Below are 15,273 nucleotides of genomic sequence, written 5' to 3'. Positions count from 1 at the left end.
TTGTGCTGCGCTGCATGCAACACTAAGGGTGCGCCGCAGCTTGCCCGGTGCCTTGGGAGTTGGCCTTTATGAAGCAGCTTTAACCATGCTGCTGCTAGGTCAAAATGCCTCACTTTTCTGAAGACTTAAGTTAATCCAATTTTTAAAAGTCAAAATCACCTTGACTTATGATTTTGCTATAAAAGAAAGCAAAGGCAGAAGCCTCACAAACTTTAAACAACTTAATTTATTAGAACCCAATAAATGTTGCTTTCATTAGAAGAAGGAAGTTAACACCTAATTCAGGGTGAAATTACATTTTAAGACAGAAACAAACAAATTTGCAGTGCTTAAATACAGTATTTACTGATGACTTTTTTAGAATTCTGGTACAAGTTTATACTTATTGTGTGGTGTTAGTATGGTTTCTAATTCTGAGCAGGTTCAGCATTTCATTTTCAACTGGAAATATATCACACCATGCAAAGGGCCATCCCCTCATCTGCCTCCCAGAAGTACATAATGAAGAGTTTTGGCTTATGCATTGAAAGCTTAAGCCTTAAACAAAAAAAAACCCAAGCTGCATCAGCAGAATCTGAAATTTTTATTTCATGAAGAAATTGTATATTTAAGACTCATTGGTAAAAGATCCCTGGAGCCAAAAATTGTTTGAGCTTTGAAATTTAAAAGGTTTACTGAATTGCATCAAGCAAACCTTAACTGTTATTTTAAATCCGAACCTGAGTACAGAGATAATAAAAGTACAATCACCCATGTCACAGGCCCTATAAATTATTTTCACAGTAGCCCTTGCGGAGAAGCAGGTCGGGTTAATAATCTTAATTTCCACTACTGTAGATCAACAGAATCATTTCCATAAAATTCAGAAAGTGCTTAAACACAGAATACAAAAAGTATCTAACTTACAAACTCTTCTGAGATAGAAAAGCAAAATGTGGAACATGCCAGATGTCTGAAGAGATTGTATCAAAGTACTGTAAATTAACTTGAGTGACTGTGGTGGATGTGATGCTCTTGAAACAGTAAAACAGTGCATACAACGTTGTATTTACTGATGGCAAGGGTCATTCCTTCCGTTAAGGTTCTTACAAAGCTGTAGACTTGTCTTTATTTCTCACTGAAGAAACACTTTCTTTAACATGTACACAAATGTATTTCCTACAAGCTGTATTATTTATTTTACTTTTAAAATAAACTATAGTTACACAACTTTTTCAGGATGTATCGAATTATTAGAATTCTAATACCACTGATTCCCAGCTCTAGCTATAAGCTTTGGTCACTGTATACTAGAATTAAAATGGTACTTGCTTGTGAAGATTATTTCTGTCATGTATCTTTCCTCAGTTACATTAAGGAAGGAGTAATTTTTTAACATTCAGTTTTCATTCTCAATTGATAGCTCACCTGCAAACTACAAAAACACAGCACTCATGAAAAAAGCAGAGTATTTTTGCTCATACAGGTATTACTGTAGAAAAGGAGTCCTTTGGCTATACATTGTTTCCACAGTGTATTTGTTACATGAGAGATACAAACTGTACAAGTTCTCCAGTTTACAAAGTTTTCTAATTTGCAGAAACAATTCAGCCTATATTTATAATATTGGTTGTAAAGATTATTACAGATAAGGTACAGTCTAATTGGCTCAATGTAACAACAAAAATGAAGTTTTAATACAATTTGCAATAGTACAACTATGTACATATGTACAGAACTGTTTCCTTGTGTTACTTCACTAACTTTGAGTATACTTATCACTTTATTATAGGCTTCTTTTAAAGTAACAAACACTGAAGTAAAAATGGTTCAGTTTTGCAGCTCTTCAAGTTCTTCAGTTGAGATCTCTTCTCATCTACATTTCTTGTTTAACTCGGGGTTTAAAGAACACCATCACTGAAGCGTGGCTTGCCATAATCAGCAAGGTCATTTTGAAGATCTCTTTCTTCATCATCTGTAATTGAAATATTCAGACCAAATCTGAAGTGATACTACTGAAAAATATTTAAACAGTTAATGCACACATCCACACAGATTTAGCCTTGTCTGGTTAGGGGAATGAAGTCATCAGGGAAAATATGGAGAAGGCACATGGGCCTGCAGTTACTAGTCCAGCTGTCAGCACTTTGGGAGTTGTCCCTTCTGAACAACTGTGACTTCACACTGTTTGATATCTTTGGCTTTCTTACAGCTGTGTTTCAGAGATTTATTGACTTAAGAGATTGCAGAACTAGTTAAACTTACTATTCTGAGAATGTTCCTTTAAAGGTTTCAAACTCTCCTGCTAAAACCCAACTACAAAGTAAACTTTCTGAAAAATTACATTGCCAGTATTTAACCCTTCTAGCATTAATATATAAAAGTTTTTACAAATAGTTGGGTAGCTCATGGGACATGCATAAAGATGTTATTATGACCCCCCTCTCCAGGCCTCTGAATAGATTGTGAAAGAATAAAGGTAACACTTTTTCCATCTACTTCTCAGGATTAAAAAGAGATATATTCAAATTTCTATGGCACAGCACTTTTTCAATGATGTGATTTTTTTCAGCAATGCTCAAATTGTACTTTGCTATCAACATTTTTACATATTGCTATCTTGCATCTCAGGAACTTGAGTGTAAAATTTGAAGAGGGACTTTTATGGAGTTTAAAATTTAAAAAGCAGATCTTAGCTTTTTTTAAACTCTCACCAATGGAAATCTGCATTTCTTCTCTCAGCACTGCTGAAGAATCAACAATACATTTTTCACCACTATTCTTTACAACTGAATCAAATTTATCTAGCTAGGTTATCATGTAATAACTATTTAGCCCACCAGTCAAGACATTTATCTATTCTTGAGTTGTGGAGGAACTACGTATTCAGCCAGGAATTATATATCAGGAGAGGTGGAGAGCAGAGTCAGGAGTGATGTCCGGTAAGCAGTCTGGCAATTGATGCGGAGAGGCCACTTCAGGAGCACCACACCTTTCCCAGCTGCACTGAGTTCATCTTTACGTGGATTTACAGCTTTACCCTTGGCTGGAAGGGTGAGGGGTTTCATCTCTTCTTTTCCAGATCCCTAAAAATTCTCTCTCCAACACTCTACTCTTTCCTACTTCTTAACTTCTGTTCTTCGGGTTTTGGTTTTTGAACCTCATGAAAAGTCATAAGAAAAAGCAACTTGTGCATCCTCAGAATAGCATTTACTATAGCACATCAAATTTTTCCAGAAACCCCCCCCCAAACCCAAGTTCAATACTTTTTGCAGAAGACATGTTTTAAACTACACTTCTGAAGTTTGACAAACAGCAAAAGCACCACAGTCTTCATGACACCCACTGCACTAAGATACTCTGCATCCTACTTCCCGTAATTCAGCTCTCTCCTGTGCGGGTCCTGAGCTGCCTTCACTCAATAAATGAAAGCCCTAAAACTTCAGCTTGTTTCAAATAACATGCTTCTGCTGTATTTCAAAGCTTAGTGTCCCTTTGTATTTACAGGAATGGAAAGCAAAGTTGAAGTGATCGATAAACTTGCAGGAAAACATAACCTTATTTAATGAATAATGTCTTTTCTTTGAGGAGAAACTGGAGCTCTTAAACACTTTTCCTTCTAAAACAGTCCTCATTTTGCATGCTGATAGAGTAATTTTTGTGAAAGTGTGAATAAGCAAGCCTTACCTGACAGCACCTACTCCCAACAGCTAAAGGCTTAAGTTTATCTACATGACACATGCTTTTATTTTGTAAGAAGCAATTAATACAGCATGCTTATAATTAGTATCACTTGATTTGTAAAATCCTTCACCATCCAGCCACCACAGAGAACATTTACTATACAGAAGCCAACAACTTTCATAGCACCTTGCATTTCAAATAGGTAGATTGAAAGAAGTAATGCCAGACTGGATACTGACATTCACATAAAATATCATATCTCCCCAACTTGCAAGTTTTCTCTTTGATAATACCAATCTAAGGCCCACACATTTGTAGTGGAAACAGAAAAACATGTTTAACCGAATTGGTTTGTTTGCACATGCCACGTGCTTTGTTCTAGCCTAATGCAAAGCTACATGATGGTTTCCTAAAACATCACTATAGTTTTAAAGTCAGAAATTCAATTTTTTTCTCCCTATACAATCACAACAACCCCTCCCTGCAATCCCCCACAATCCCACCCTCTCCTCCCCTGCAAATAAATTAGTGTAAAAACTAAAGCAGGCATTCTTTCTTTTTAAAAAGCTCCTGGAAGTATCACTTTCCATGCTGTTTGACTTGCACAAAAACTAGTTAACAAGTTATTAGGAAACAAGATAACAGGATAAAAACAAAGGACTTGGAAACTTAAGGCTGAAGTAGTAACATATACTGCTTGGACTGTTCTTCAGGAAGAGGCTTCCAGAAGTCACTCTAATCTTTACTATCTGAAATTAAATACAGTATGTCTAGAGATGTATAGAGGAGCCGAGGAGAAAAGAGACAGATGTTTTACACTTGGTAAAAAATTTAAAGCTGCACAACTAGTGAGCTGACAGGTGTCACATCTAAATGTGAAATAGTTTTATAGGGCCACTTACAGTTAGAGCTCTATTTTTCAAATATTCCTTGCATTGCAAGCTACATAAGCACACCCTTTACTGTTTTTTCAAATTTTCCACCAACAACTGCTATTTAATGCCAACCCTTTAATAACTGGCATATCAAATGCCATTCATGTTATTTGTAATAGTTTGCAGCATACATGATATTAACTGTTGCTACCTAAAGCCATTAGTTCCTCTGTAAAGACCACTATAGCAATGTATTAGTATCAAACTCAGGTACAGCAGAAGCTGCATACTGCAGAAAAAGAAATGCTGCATTACTGTTTGATTTGGCTAGGCAGCCTCCCTCCCACCGCCCCTCAAACTTGTGACTGGAGAGGAGTGACAGCAGATGAAGATTATCCAGAAGGCTGAATGAGGCAAACGAGCAGTTAGCACTATGAGATTTAGTGACAGTCAGATGGTCTTGGTTAAACTTCCAAGAACTGTTTTGAATTCCAATTAAGTACTAATGTGGTGAGCAACGAGACAGCACCTTCTGTGTAATAGGGGAAACTGGACTAAAAAAACAAAACAAAAACACAACCTAACTTGCTTGGATTTATGAAGCATAGTTGGAGTATAGTTATACATATAAACATAGTGTCTACATACCAGGCTTTCCTTTCCGTAAGGAAATCATAATCATTAGAAGCAAGTCTTCTCCTTCCACAACACAACATCAACAAGAGGCTGAATAAACTTTTGTACCTTCAACTGGAAGCTAGGTTTTACAAAGAATATAAACCCCAATAATGACCTATCCAAAAGAACCAACATTAGTAATCCAGAGTGACTGAAATCCCCTGCTATAGTTTTGATCAAAAGTGTAATAAAACAGACCACAGTTTCTGGAGCAGCAATACAGTTTTCATTTTATCAGTAAGTTAATCAGTTGCCTAGGTTTCTGATCCATACTTTTCTTTTGCTTGTTCACGAGTTTCAAACTACCAGCCCAGCCAGGAAGTGCTTACACTGCACAGCTAGATGCACTGCCACAGAAATCAGTTGCTTTTTATCATTTTTTTCCAGTAATTATGCTTGGATACCAATGAAATAAGAGCCTGAGAAACTACCAGCTAAAAAACGTGCATTTATGAGGCTCAAAATCAGGGTGCATGTAGAAACTCAGTAGGTTGCTTTTCTTTATTTTGCACTATTTTCTCAACTGGAAATACTGTATATGTTTACTTAAACATTTTCACCCTACAGACATGCAAGAGCCTTTCACAAAATGCTACCAAACTACTACAGGAACCTGGAAAATGGCAGACAATGTGGAAGATACATGGCAGACAAGCAATGAAGCGTTGCTGATACACTGAAATGCATGCAGAACAAAAGGCGGTAAACATGCATATGTAGCTATTAGGCTAGCACCAGATTAATGAGTTTGAAGTTTGGTTAACAAGGAAAACCAGAAGTCTGTTGAATCTGTATAACGCACAAAAGTTACGCTTACAATTGATAACGAAGACTTCATTGCATACCACCTCAAGGCAGGTGTTACAATATAAGCAGTAGTTTCAAAAAATACCCTTTTCTATTTGAAAATTGCTTTAGTAAATGTCAAAGATTAGATGTGCCAACATACTAGATATCAGATTTTGGTGTTTAGACAAAACTATTTCTGAAATTTTAAGTGTCTTGACTTTCCTAGCATGAAGTGCATACAAGATTGACATTTATCAAAATACTCTCATTGCGAAATACTATAATGTTGATTTTCAAATGGAAAGCAAGACTGAATTTGAAAAATTGGCCAAAGTTTATTTCATATTATAATTTCTGATTAGGTAAAAATAGCAAGGCTTTACACAAATTCAACAAATAAACTGTGGATTTTATTTTAATGGGATGGAGATAAGGCCCAAGCTCACCTTGGACGTCTTCTTCTCCACCATCACCATCCTCTTCCTCATTGTAAGCCAGCTCAGCCTGTTTGTCTGCCTCATACTCACCCACGTTACCATCATCCCCATTATAATCTGCCAGTTTAGAGCCCTGCTGCGGATCAACAGGGGATTCATTCTCATCAAAGAATCGGCCTGTGAAGTAGGCAAAGGATTAAGTCAGAAGCAAAGAGGAAAGAAAAAGATTCTAAATGAAAGCAGACCAGATTAGCATCTTCAGTTTTTGTAGCAGTTTCAACTGGAGGAGAAAGGGAGCAGAAGGGTGCGTGTGGGCAGGGGGAAAACACAATGCAACTTTATGACACAGTTCTGTGCAAAACGGATGTACTTGATCATCTAGAATTTGGACATCATGAAGTCTCATTGCTGTAGGCTTTGCTCGTTGTAGAAACCAATTAGAGTAAGCATCCAAGTATGATCTCCATCTACAGTTACCTACATATACTAACAAAAATTTCCTTACAATGCCAAAGCATGTACAATGAAAGTTTTCTGTATTCAGACTTCTTCCTGATTTTAGCCATTATAGTAAGTGTTCAAAGATTTTCCTCCTACAAAAGAGGACTGAAATTTTTCTACACACAATGGAGCAATATATTGCTGATTTCTTATATAATAATGTTTGCAGAACATGTACCATACTGTCAAGGGTAAAAATTAGCAAAGATCTGTCTGGCATCTCTAAATTGATTTTTTAACTACCTAATTAATTTGGTTTTACACTAACTTTCCTACCAAGGTTTAAAAGTTTTCAGAATGTTTTGAAGCCAGTTGATTTTTGTCTCCCAGCAAAGAATTAAGAATAGTTCGATATAGTGAAATAATGCAGTAGAAAAAATGAGAATTAGCTGGAACTATGAAATGAGTAGACAGTCAACCAAGTACACAAACAAATAATAATGCTATAATGGCAAGCTCAGAGCAGGTGTTTAATGGGATACTAATGAGATCTGTTCAAGTCCAATACAGTTCCATCTACTTGTCGATTACTTAAAGGACAGAATGTAACACACTAGCTGAATCTGCAGAGGATATAGATCTAGAGGGACTGGGTATAAAAGAAAAAATAGGATTAAAATGTGATACAATCTTTACAGACTGGAAACAGACTGAGAAAAAAAATCTGCCAAGCCAGATGTTAAATGATTCACGTTGAAAGCAGTTAAACACAGAAGTAGAAACAAAGAATATGATTTCAACATTAGAATTAAAAAAGAGGTTGGGGTTACAATGGACAGATATAAGAATAAAATTATTTCTCAAAACAGTGAGAACTATCATACATGGCAGTATATAAAAATCAGGACAGAAACAATATCATAGGACTTATTTGGGTGGGGAAGAAGCAGAAGAATCAACTAAATAGTGCAGCTCAAATGTACAGATTAAAGTTTCAATTATTTTCACAAAATAAGCAAGAAGAAATTATGGTCTGTTCATGAATCAGAAGTTTGATACACTATTCATTTTCTATTCATATCTAGAATTGAATAATTCCTGCTAATATTGTGTATATTTTTGACACTGCCTTTTATTTAAGTAAAAGGACAGAACTGTACAATAGTGCACATTAAGTAACATGAAACAAGAGCTATGAGAAAAGAACTGAATGTGCTTACAGAAAAAACAAGCCTGTAAATATGCAGAAACATTATGACAAGAAGTACTAAATTAGTTTAAGCTGACAGAAGAAAATGTAGGTTAACACACGAGAAAGAGGCCCTAGGAAACAGAGCTAGCCACCCCTATAGGCTTGTCGCACAAGCCCTGGAGCGAGCGCCCTCGCGCACAGGACAGCCCCAGGACGCTCGGCTTCCAGCTCCGCTTCAGGATGCGGCTACTCTTTCACTACAGCTGCCTGCTTCTGCTGGAAGGTTTGGTATGGAAGGGTTGGTTCCTTGAGGATATACAAATCCCACCAGCAGTCATTTTGGTCTGGGGGGGGTCTTCACAGTAACTCCATCGACTGTGCGTACAGGGTCAGATGTACAAAAGATTTAGGCAGTAGATGACTTTGCATGATACTGAGAGAACATCAACACAAGGCACATATATAACGATCTTGGGAGAGCAAGACTTTGGGCAACACCGGAACGGGGTCACTGGCAGCAGGAGCCAACAATACACTAATTGCTTTCTCAGACAGACGTTTTGACAGAATTGTCTGGAATCTTTTGTAGGTCCTGCACTTGATAAGGTTGTGGATCTCTCAAGTCCTTCCAAGTATGAGTCAGAGTGCCTGTAACGCATGCAATACAGGAATTGACTGCATGAGACAGTGATATATGTTGTCATGACGGTTAGAGGTTAGTGACCGCATGGAATGCCCCATGAGGATGTCACTGATGCTAAAATCTGCAAGTAATATTTGCTGAAATGAATTCTGAATAGACACGTGGGCTATTACTCCAACCAGGATCATTAAAAACCCGCGACTGGTAGAGCAGCTGTCCACATACTCATCACTCTAAGGACCTGCTTACAGGATAGCTTGGAATAGCAGCATGCATTGGAGCTGTGCTGTACCCTAAATTTTTTCAGGACACAAGGTAAGAGCACAAATAGCAATATTGCCACAGACACTTTCAGTTTCTGCTGCTTCTGAAGCAGAACCCCTGCAAGTGTCCACATCTCTCCATCTAGTACCAAAGTTATTCTCTTAAATCGATGCTAATAATGGTATTAATCAAAATAAAGTCTTTTTGGCAGAAGTTCTCTGATTCCGAAACCTGACAGTTATGTCAAATATCCTAACCAATAACAGGTTACTACTCCCATTCTGTGAGCTGATGCACAAGTTTTTAGGCACTCAGCAACCAAAATCCCACCCAGGCTATTGTCTAAAGTGAAAGATGTGTACCAGAGCTGGGCTCCTCTGTACCAGTGAGATGAATTTATCACTAAACTGCCTTTCAAAATGGCCATTGCTGACCAATCAGGAAATGAATCTAGAAACCTGGATTATTTATTTCCATATATGACAGAGAAATCCTCTCCCTCATTACAATTTAAGTTATCCCAAATATGGAAAACCAAAGAAAAAGACAAATCAGTGATGATTACGAACTCTTAATTATCCATTCATAGCCTACAATGGAGACTTTCCATTCACTGCTGCTGCATTCCAAAGCTAACCCCCCCCACATCATCTAATCCACTGTCAGGGAAGACCGCTGATCCATTTAAAAGCCACCAAGAACAGGAATTGGAGAGCCCTGCCATTTCAACTGTAGTTGCTCAGCCAGACATGAGCAGGATCTTCAAGAATCTCCTTTGATAAACTAGTCTTGCAAATCTCTGCATATACAGAGCAAAAGAAAAGCTACACGGATTTCATGATGATTTTGAATCCATCTATCACCACTTCAGAAATAACCATGAGTAGTACTAAAATAATTTAAATCATCTCTAATGATCTGTTTTTAAGAACAGCAAATTGATCTCCCTTCCCCACCTACTCCACCCACATCTTTTTAGAGTAAAATTGGCTTTTTTCCCCCTCATACACTAATCCCCACCTCCCCCCCCCGAACTCCTTCTAGCTTCCTGTCATCTTTCTGAAATGTGGTACTTAAAACCAGATGAGGGCCTCACCAGCAAGCACTAAGTAAAACAGTAAGTTACTCCATGCTATTCCTGTTAACACATCCCAGCAGAAAAAAATAATTTCAAACATTTGTTAGTGACTGTTACCCACCGTTACCCATACCTATCTACTGAACCACTCTTTAGCTATGTCACTTATTCTGTGCATTTACTTTTCTGTTCTTATTTGCAGACCACTTATGTTTACAAACTATCATGCTGCTGAACATATTTGTCATCCTATTCATCCTGCTATTCATCATCCACTCAAAATACCAAACAGCGCCAAGCAGAGGATGCATCTTTGTAAATCTCACAGATAAGTTTTCCAGATAAAGCTGTTACTGATACCTATGTCTGGAATATTCTTTTCTTAAATTTGTGCACCCAAAGAGCAATTTATTCCTGACCAAGTCTCCAGTAGTTTGCCTATGACAAAGTCATGTTCCTGCTTCTCCAGCTTTTGTTCCTTTGAACACTCAACTATTTCAGATTGTATCACTTTGACACATTTTGCTCTTGACAGTTCCATGTTAATCACTTATCATATTATATTCAAACTGACTGATAATTTGTCTGATTATCTTTCCAGATATCAAAGCTAGGCTGCTAGGTCTCTAGAATTCCCCAAGTCCTCTTTCCATTCATTTTTTAAGGAGATGTCTTTCTGCAGTATGATGGTACCTTTCAAAAAAGAGTTCTTAAAGGTTCAGAAACCACTTTCTTAGGTTTTTCTTAAACCTCTTTTCTAAGGTTTTGCATCATCTGATCCTTTGGGGAAGTTACCAGGTAAGTGAGGGGAGAAGAGAACACACTGAACTCCCACATACCTGTACTCCACTTTCTATCCCAAAACAAATCCTGGATCCCTCTTCTGTTAGCAAATCTGACAATATGCTGACAGGACCTATTCTAATTTAACTTCTGTTTCATAATAGCATCTTAAAAAAACTACAGTAATGCAGGAAAAAAGGGAATATTATTTTAAACTTATTTCCCTATTATTCAAAGAATATTTTCAAGAGATTTCTAGAAGTTAAATTCCTTTCTGCAACATCTCCAAGCTAGAGAAGTGCCAGTCAAGTTCTAGACCATGAAAACAACTCCCAGTTAATTTAACCCTAAAGAATGGAGTTACTTCCCATACCAAGCCTTTTATGACAAAAATGAGTTCATGGTTTCAGGTTCATGAGAGTGATCCCAGCTTTTAGAACTCTTTCCATTGACCCCCAAACCAATTCATGATTCTCTTCCAACAAGGTGACTCCTATTTCCATACCATGTTCACCCAACCCACAAAATTAACATAGGTTCCTGGCAGGAGGCTGCAGAATCCTTTCTTTCCCGTTTCTCACAACTCTGAAAGATAGTTGTTAGTTCCAACTTGGTAACTTGTCATCTTAGACTAGAGACAGATTTTAATCATAAAAAACAAAGCCTAACTGAAAGCTACTTAGCTGGGAGTACAAAGAAATTCAAAATTAAATTAAGTATGTAATAAAGAAAAATCTTATTTTGACAAAAACATTTAAGAGATGTATCAGCACTGTGGTTGTTTTTTCTTCCAAATGTCCTTTTCTCACTCCAACACTAAACAACAGGAATTAGCTCTTTAAAAATAACTAGGTTAAGGTACACCTCGTTAGTATACTCCACTAGTAAAGTGTCTCCACTGATACCATATGAAACTTGTTTCAATATGGTGTTCTTATAGGGGAAAGCACTATAGGAAGATGCTAAATCAAATACTATAGGCATAATATATTCACACTGTTACAATACCAACTGCAAATAGAGATGCATCTTAAAGACAACAGTATATAAACAACTGTACCTGTATTTGCAAGTTCTTACCTGCTGTCTGCCAAGCAGTATTACTAACATCATACACAGTAAGCAAACATATGACTTGCACCTGTCTGAAGACTTTTTCCTTGGACAGACATGATGAAAAAGAAGGTTCTGGAAAATTTCCTCACAGAGAAGAACAAACTTCTGGCCAATACACATACACTACCAAAGTCAGTTTCCTCCTAGATAAGGGCTGAATTGTTATGATAGTGTCCAAAGCATGTCATTGAAGTAATATAGCATAAGTATCTCAATATCATGCACGTATCAAAAGTCTTCATCTAACAATCTATTTAACATGTAGTAATTTCCAAAAACACTTTAAATTCCTATAAGCGACAAAGATTTTTAAATAGTTGAATATATCTGAAAGACAACATATTAAGGGATACATTCTATGCAGTCATACATTACATTTCTTTTCAGGCTTACTTTCCAGAAGACCATGCACCGAAGTGCAGCGATTTGCTAGAAAGTATTATTAGAACAGATCTAAAATGAAGAGATTCTTTTCATATATGAATTATATGATATTGACCAACTTACTTTGCTTCATCTTCTGCAAGTCGCTAACTCTGCTCTTTGGAAGTTTTATATGGTCTGTTTTAATTTTGTGTTCTTTCTGATTTTCCATATTTTCTTCAAAATTTAAGTGCTGAAGAGAATTGGGAGGTATTTGCTTCACAGTATCAGCATTTCCATCACTGTCAGTGTGCAAACCTACAGAAGGAAGAAGTGTGTTTAGTTTTTAGAGGGCTCCAAAAGAAGTTTGCAACTCTATCGCAAAAAGATAATTCATTACATTTTAATGAGTAATCAAGTCCTCTATTGTGTTACCTTGTCAACAGATTTTCAGTAGAGATGTGTTTGATCAAGCCTAGACCAATAACACATTTATGCATTTTTTCAAAAAATTTTTTTTATTTTTTAATCCAAAAACCTACCCATCAACATTTATGATTTTTTTCAAGAGCTATGATTTTAGCCAAAGTTGCAGCACATCACAGAAGTTACATTAAAATAAAAATCAGAATCACAGAACTACATAACTAAGGAATACTGAAAATCCTGGTCCCCTTGACATGAATGCCAACATTCTTTTGATAAACTCTTTCTAGAGAGAAAGTAAGCATTTCACATGCTATCTTTCATGGTTTTTCATCAAGAAAAGTCAGAATGAAAGACTACTTCAGAACAACAATAACGAAAGGAAATATTTTAAAGCCTTGACATTTAGAAATAAACTTTCTTTAAATGCACATACAAACTTTGAATCCATTAATTTTGACACTTTAAGCCAGTTGAATGTCCACTATAAAAGGAAAGAAATTAAGAAATATTTCTGTTGTCTTTTTTCAAAAGAAACGAAAATGGGCATAACAAATAATTTGAAGCTGTTTGGTCATGTCACAAATAGTAGATGCTTAAGTTATATTTAAAGTTTTTAAGCAGGACAGTATTTGAACATGCCACTTGAAGTACAATACAGATATAACGTAATTTTTTTGACATTAAAGCAAAGTCACTTGATCCATGAGCAGTATAATTAAGTATATTTTCTATAGATTTGTGTTGTTCACTTTCTAACTGCAATTCCTCCAACCCCTTTCACTGCAACACTTCTCTCATGCCGAAACCTCCTCCACATCATCCTCAAGCTAGTTGTCCAGAGAAACAGGAAGACACTGAGCAAGTGATGGTACTGCTGTTTATTCTCCGAGTATAACTGGCAACCAATAGCTCAACAATCAACTCTTGAGATCATGCTGCAGCCCTGTCTATAGGATGGACACTAATTTTAATTCTTCTCCTTTATCCAGTGGAGAAATTTTGAAGCACTCACCTTTGAAACTTCCAGCTGTCAAATTTGGCTGAAATTGGTCAAAAGGCTCAGAAATTATTGGCAGTGTGTGTGTGGGGGAAACAGAGATATAGTATAATCACATAAACCTCAGTGCCTCAGGAGGCCAGACTAAGAATACACTCAATCTTTTATGCTGCAGAAACCAATTGTTTTTATAACTGCATCAAACAAGACAAGGGGACTGGCCACTTGAGCCTAACATTTATGATATGGTAGCAGATATCAGCTGATAAGTTTCCTACAAGATATTGATAAGCTTTTTACCTGGAGCCAGATTTGGAGCATGGGGCTGTTCAGTTGGCAGATTCATAACAGGTTGACGACCTTCACTTTGAGGAGCTGAAATAAGTGGCTTCTTTAAAGCTAAAATAAAATACATTGACAAAAACCTTAACGTGAAACAAACTGCCACTATATACTGGGCCTTCCTCTGACAATCTTGGGGTTTTTTGTTGTTGTTTGTTTGTTTTCTTGTTTTTAATCATAGATGAAAATATAAAATACAAGATTTCTGGGAAAAAAAAGTATCAGAAGCACTGAAGCACTCAACATTTTTGAGAAATATAACTTCTAACAAAAAAACACAGTAAGAATTATCGGACTTTACACTCTACTTGAATTTTGTTACTATAAACAGATTTTAAGCCTTTGTGTTCACTATGAAACACCCTGGTATTCAAACAGGACATATGTGCCACCAAGCACCCAAATAAGAAAATATTAGAACATTTCTTCTAACCAGTGGGAGTATCTTCAGCTTTAGCAGGGTCATTATCTTCTATTTCGGGCATGCCTGCATCTCCTCCTAATTTGATTTTCTCTGTAAAACAAGAACAGGATATCCTTTCTTACTAATCTTTTAAAGTTTTAAGAGGGAATTTACTCTTTATGGAAGGCTCCAAGAACAGGAGAAAGAAGTTCTTCATCCACAGAATATGTATCATATTAATAATACAACTGCAAGACTCTTTATATTGTTCTGTCAAAGTGCCTGAAGGCTGCTTTAGAGCAGTGATCCTGAACTAAGGCAGTGCAATCCTCAGAAAAGGACAGGAAACAGATGCACTGCTGATGGGAGCAGAGTAGGAAATGCTTGCTGGAAGAACCTGACCGGAACACACACTGAACTGATATAAAAAGGCACTGGATAAGTAGCACAAAAAGCAGAAGCAAAGGGAACCCATCTGACTTTCAGGGGAGGCCTAGAGCCAGGAAACGATCATAATAGTTACTCACTGAGATACTCCAGCATAGTTCCTGACAACCAAAGGTTCCTACTGTTCCTGCTCAGTTGCCCAGTTAGACTTCTCAGAGCAGTTTCAATGCTCCTGACCACCAGGCACCTTCTTTGTGCAGATTCCTGCTCTCCAGCAACGTGCCTTTCCCTAGCTCACCCCAACACCCCAAGACACATTTTACAGGGAGTGGGGAGACATTCCCCAGTTCAAAATTGGCCACACAAGAAAGGAGATATGAAATGAACCAAGAA

General features: G+C 37.0%; 1 protein-coding gene and 1 long non-coding RNA gene across 6 annotated transcripts in view; one reads left to right on the top strand and one right to left on the bottom strand.

The window, feature by feature from the left end:
• Positions 1-15,273, top strand: part of LOC136993398 (uncharacterized) — a 37,183-nt gene that overhangs the window by 12,064 nt on the left and 9,846 nt on the right. The gene's annotated exons all lie outside the window — the stretch shown is intronic.
• Positions 209-15,273, bottom strand: part of GOLM2 (golgi membrane protein 2) — a 28,269-nt gene continuing 13,204 nt past the window's right edge. The window contains exons 6-10 of one of the 2 annotated variants that reach the window (XM_013942615.2): positions 14,524-14,604; positions 14,049-14,147; positions 12,467-12,640; positions 6,452-6,619; positions 209-1,954 (exon numbers count right to left, since the gene is read on the bottom strand). In XM_013942615.2, coding sequence (XP_013798069.2) covers positions 1,881-1,954; positions 6,452-6,619; positions 12,467-12,640; positions 14,049-14,147; positions 14,524-14,604 — 596 coding nt within the window. In that variant the 3' untranslated portion in view covers positions 209-1,880. The remainder of the gene's footprint in view (positions 1,955-6,451; positions 6,620-12,466; positions 12,641-14,048; positions 14,148-14,523; positions 14,605-15,273) is intronic. The other variant, XM_067305198.1, reaches the window with a different exon arrangement.

This window comes from Apteryx mantelli, chromosome 15, assembly GCF_036417845.1.
Source record: "Apteryx mantelli isolate bAptMan1 chromosome 15, bAptMan1.hap1, whole genome shotgun sequence".
Lineage (NCBI taxonomy): Eukaryota > Metazoa > Chordata > Aves > Apterygiformes > Apterygidae > Apteryx > Apteryx mantelli.
The sequence above is the reverse complement of the archived record's forward strand: the minus strand, read 5'-3'. Positions and strand labels throughout refer to the sequence as shown.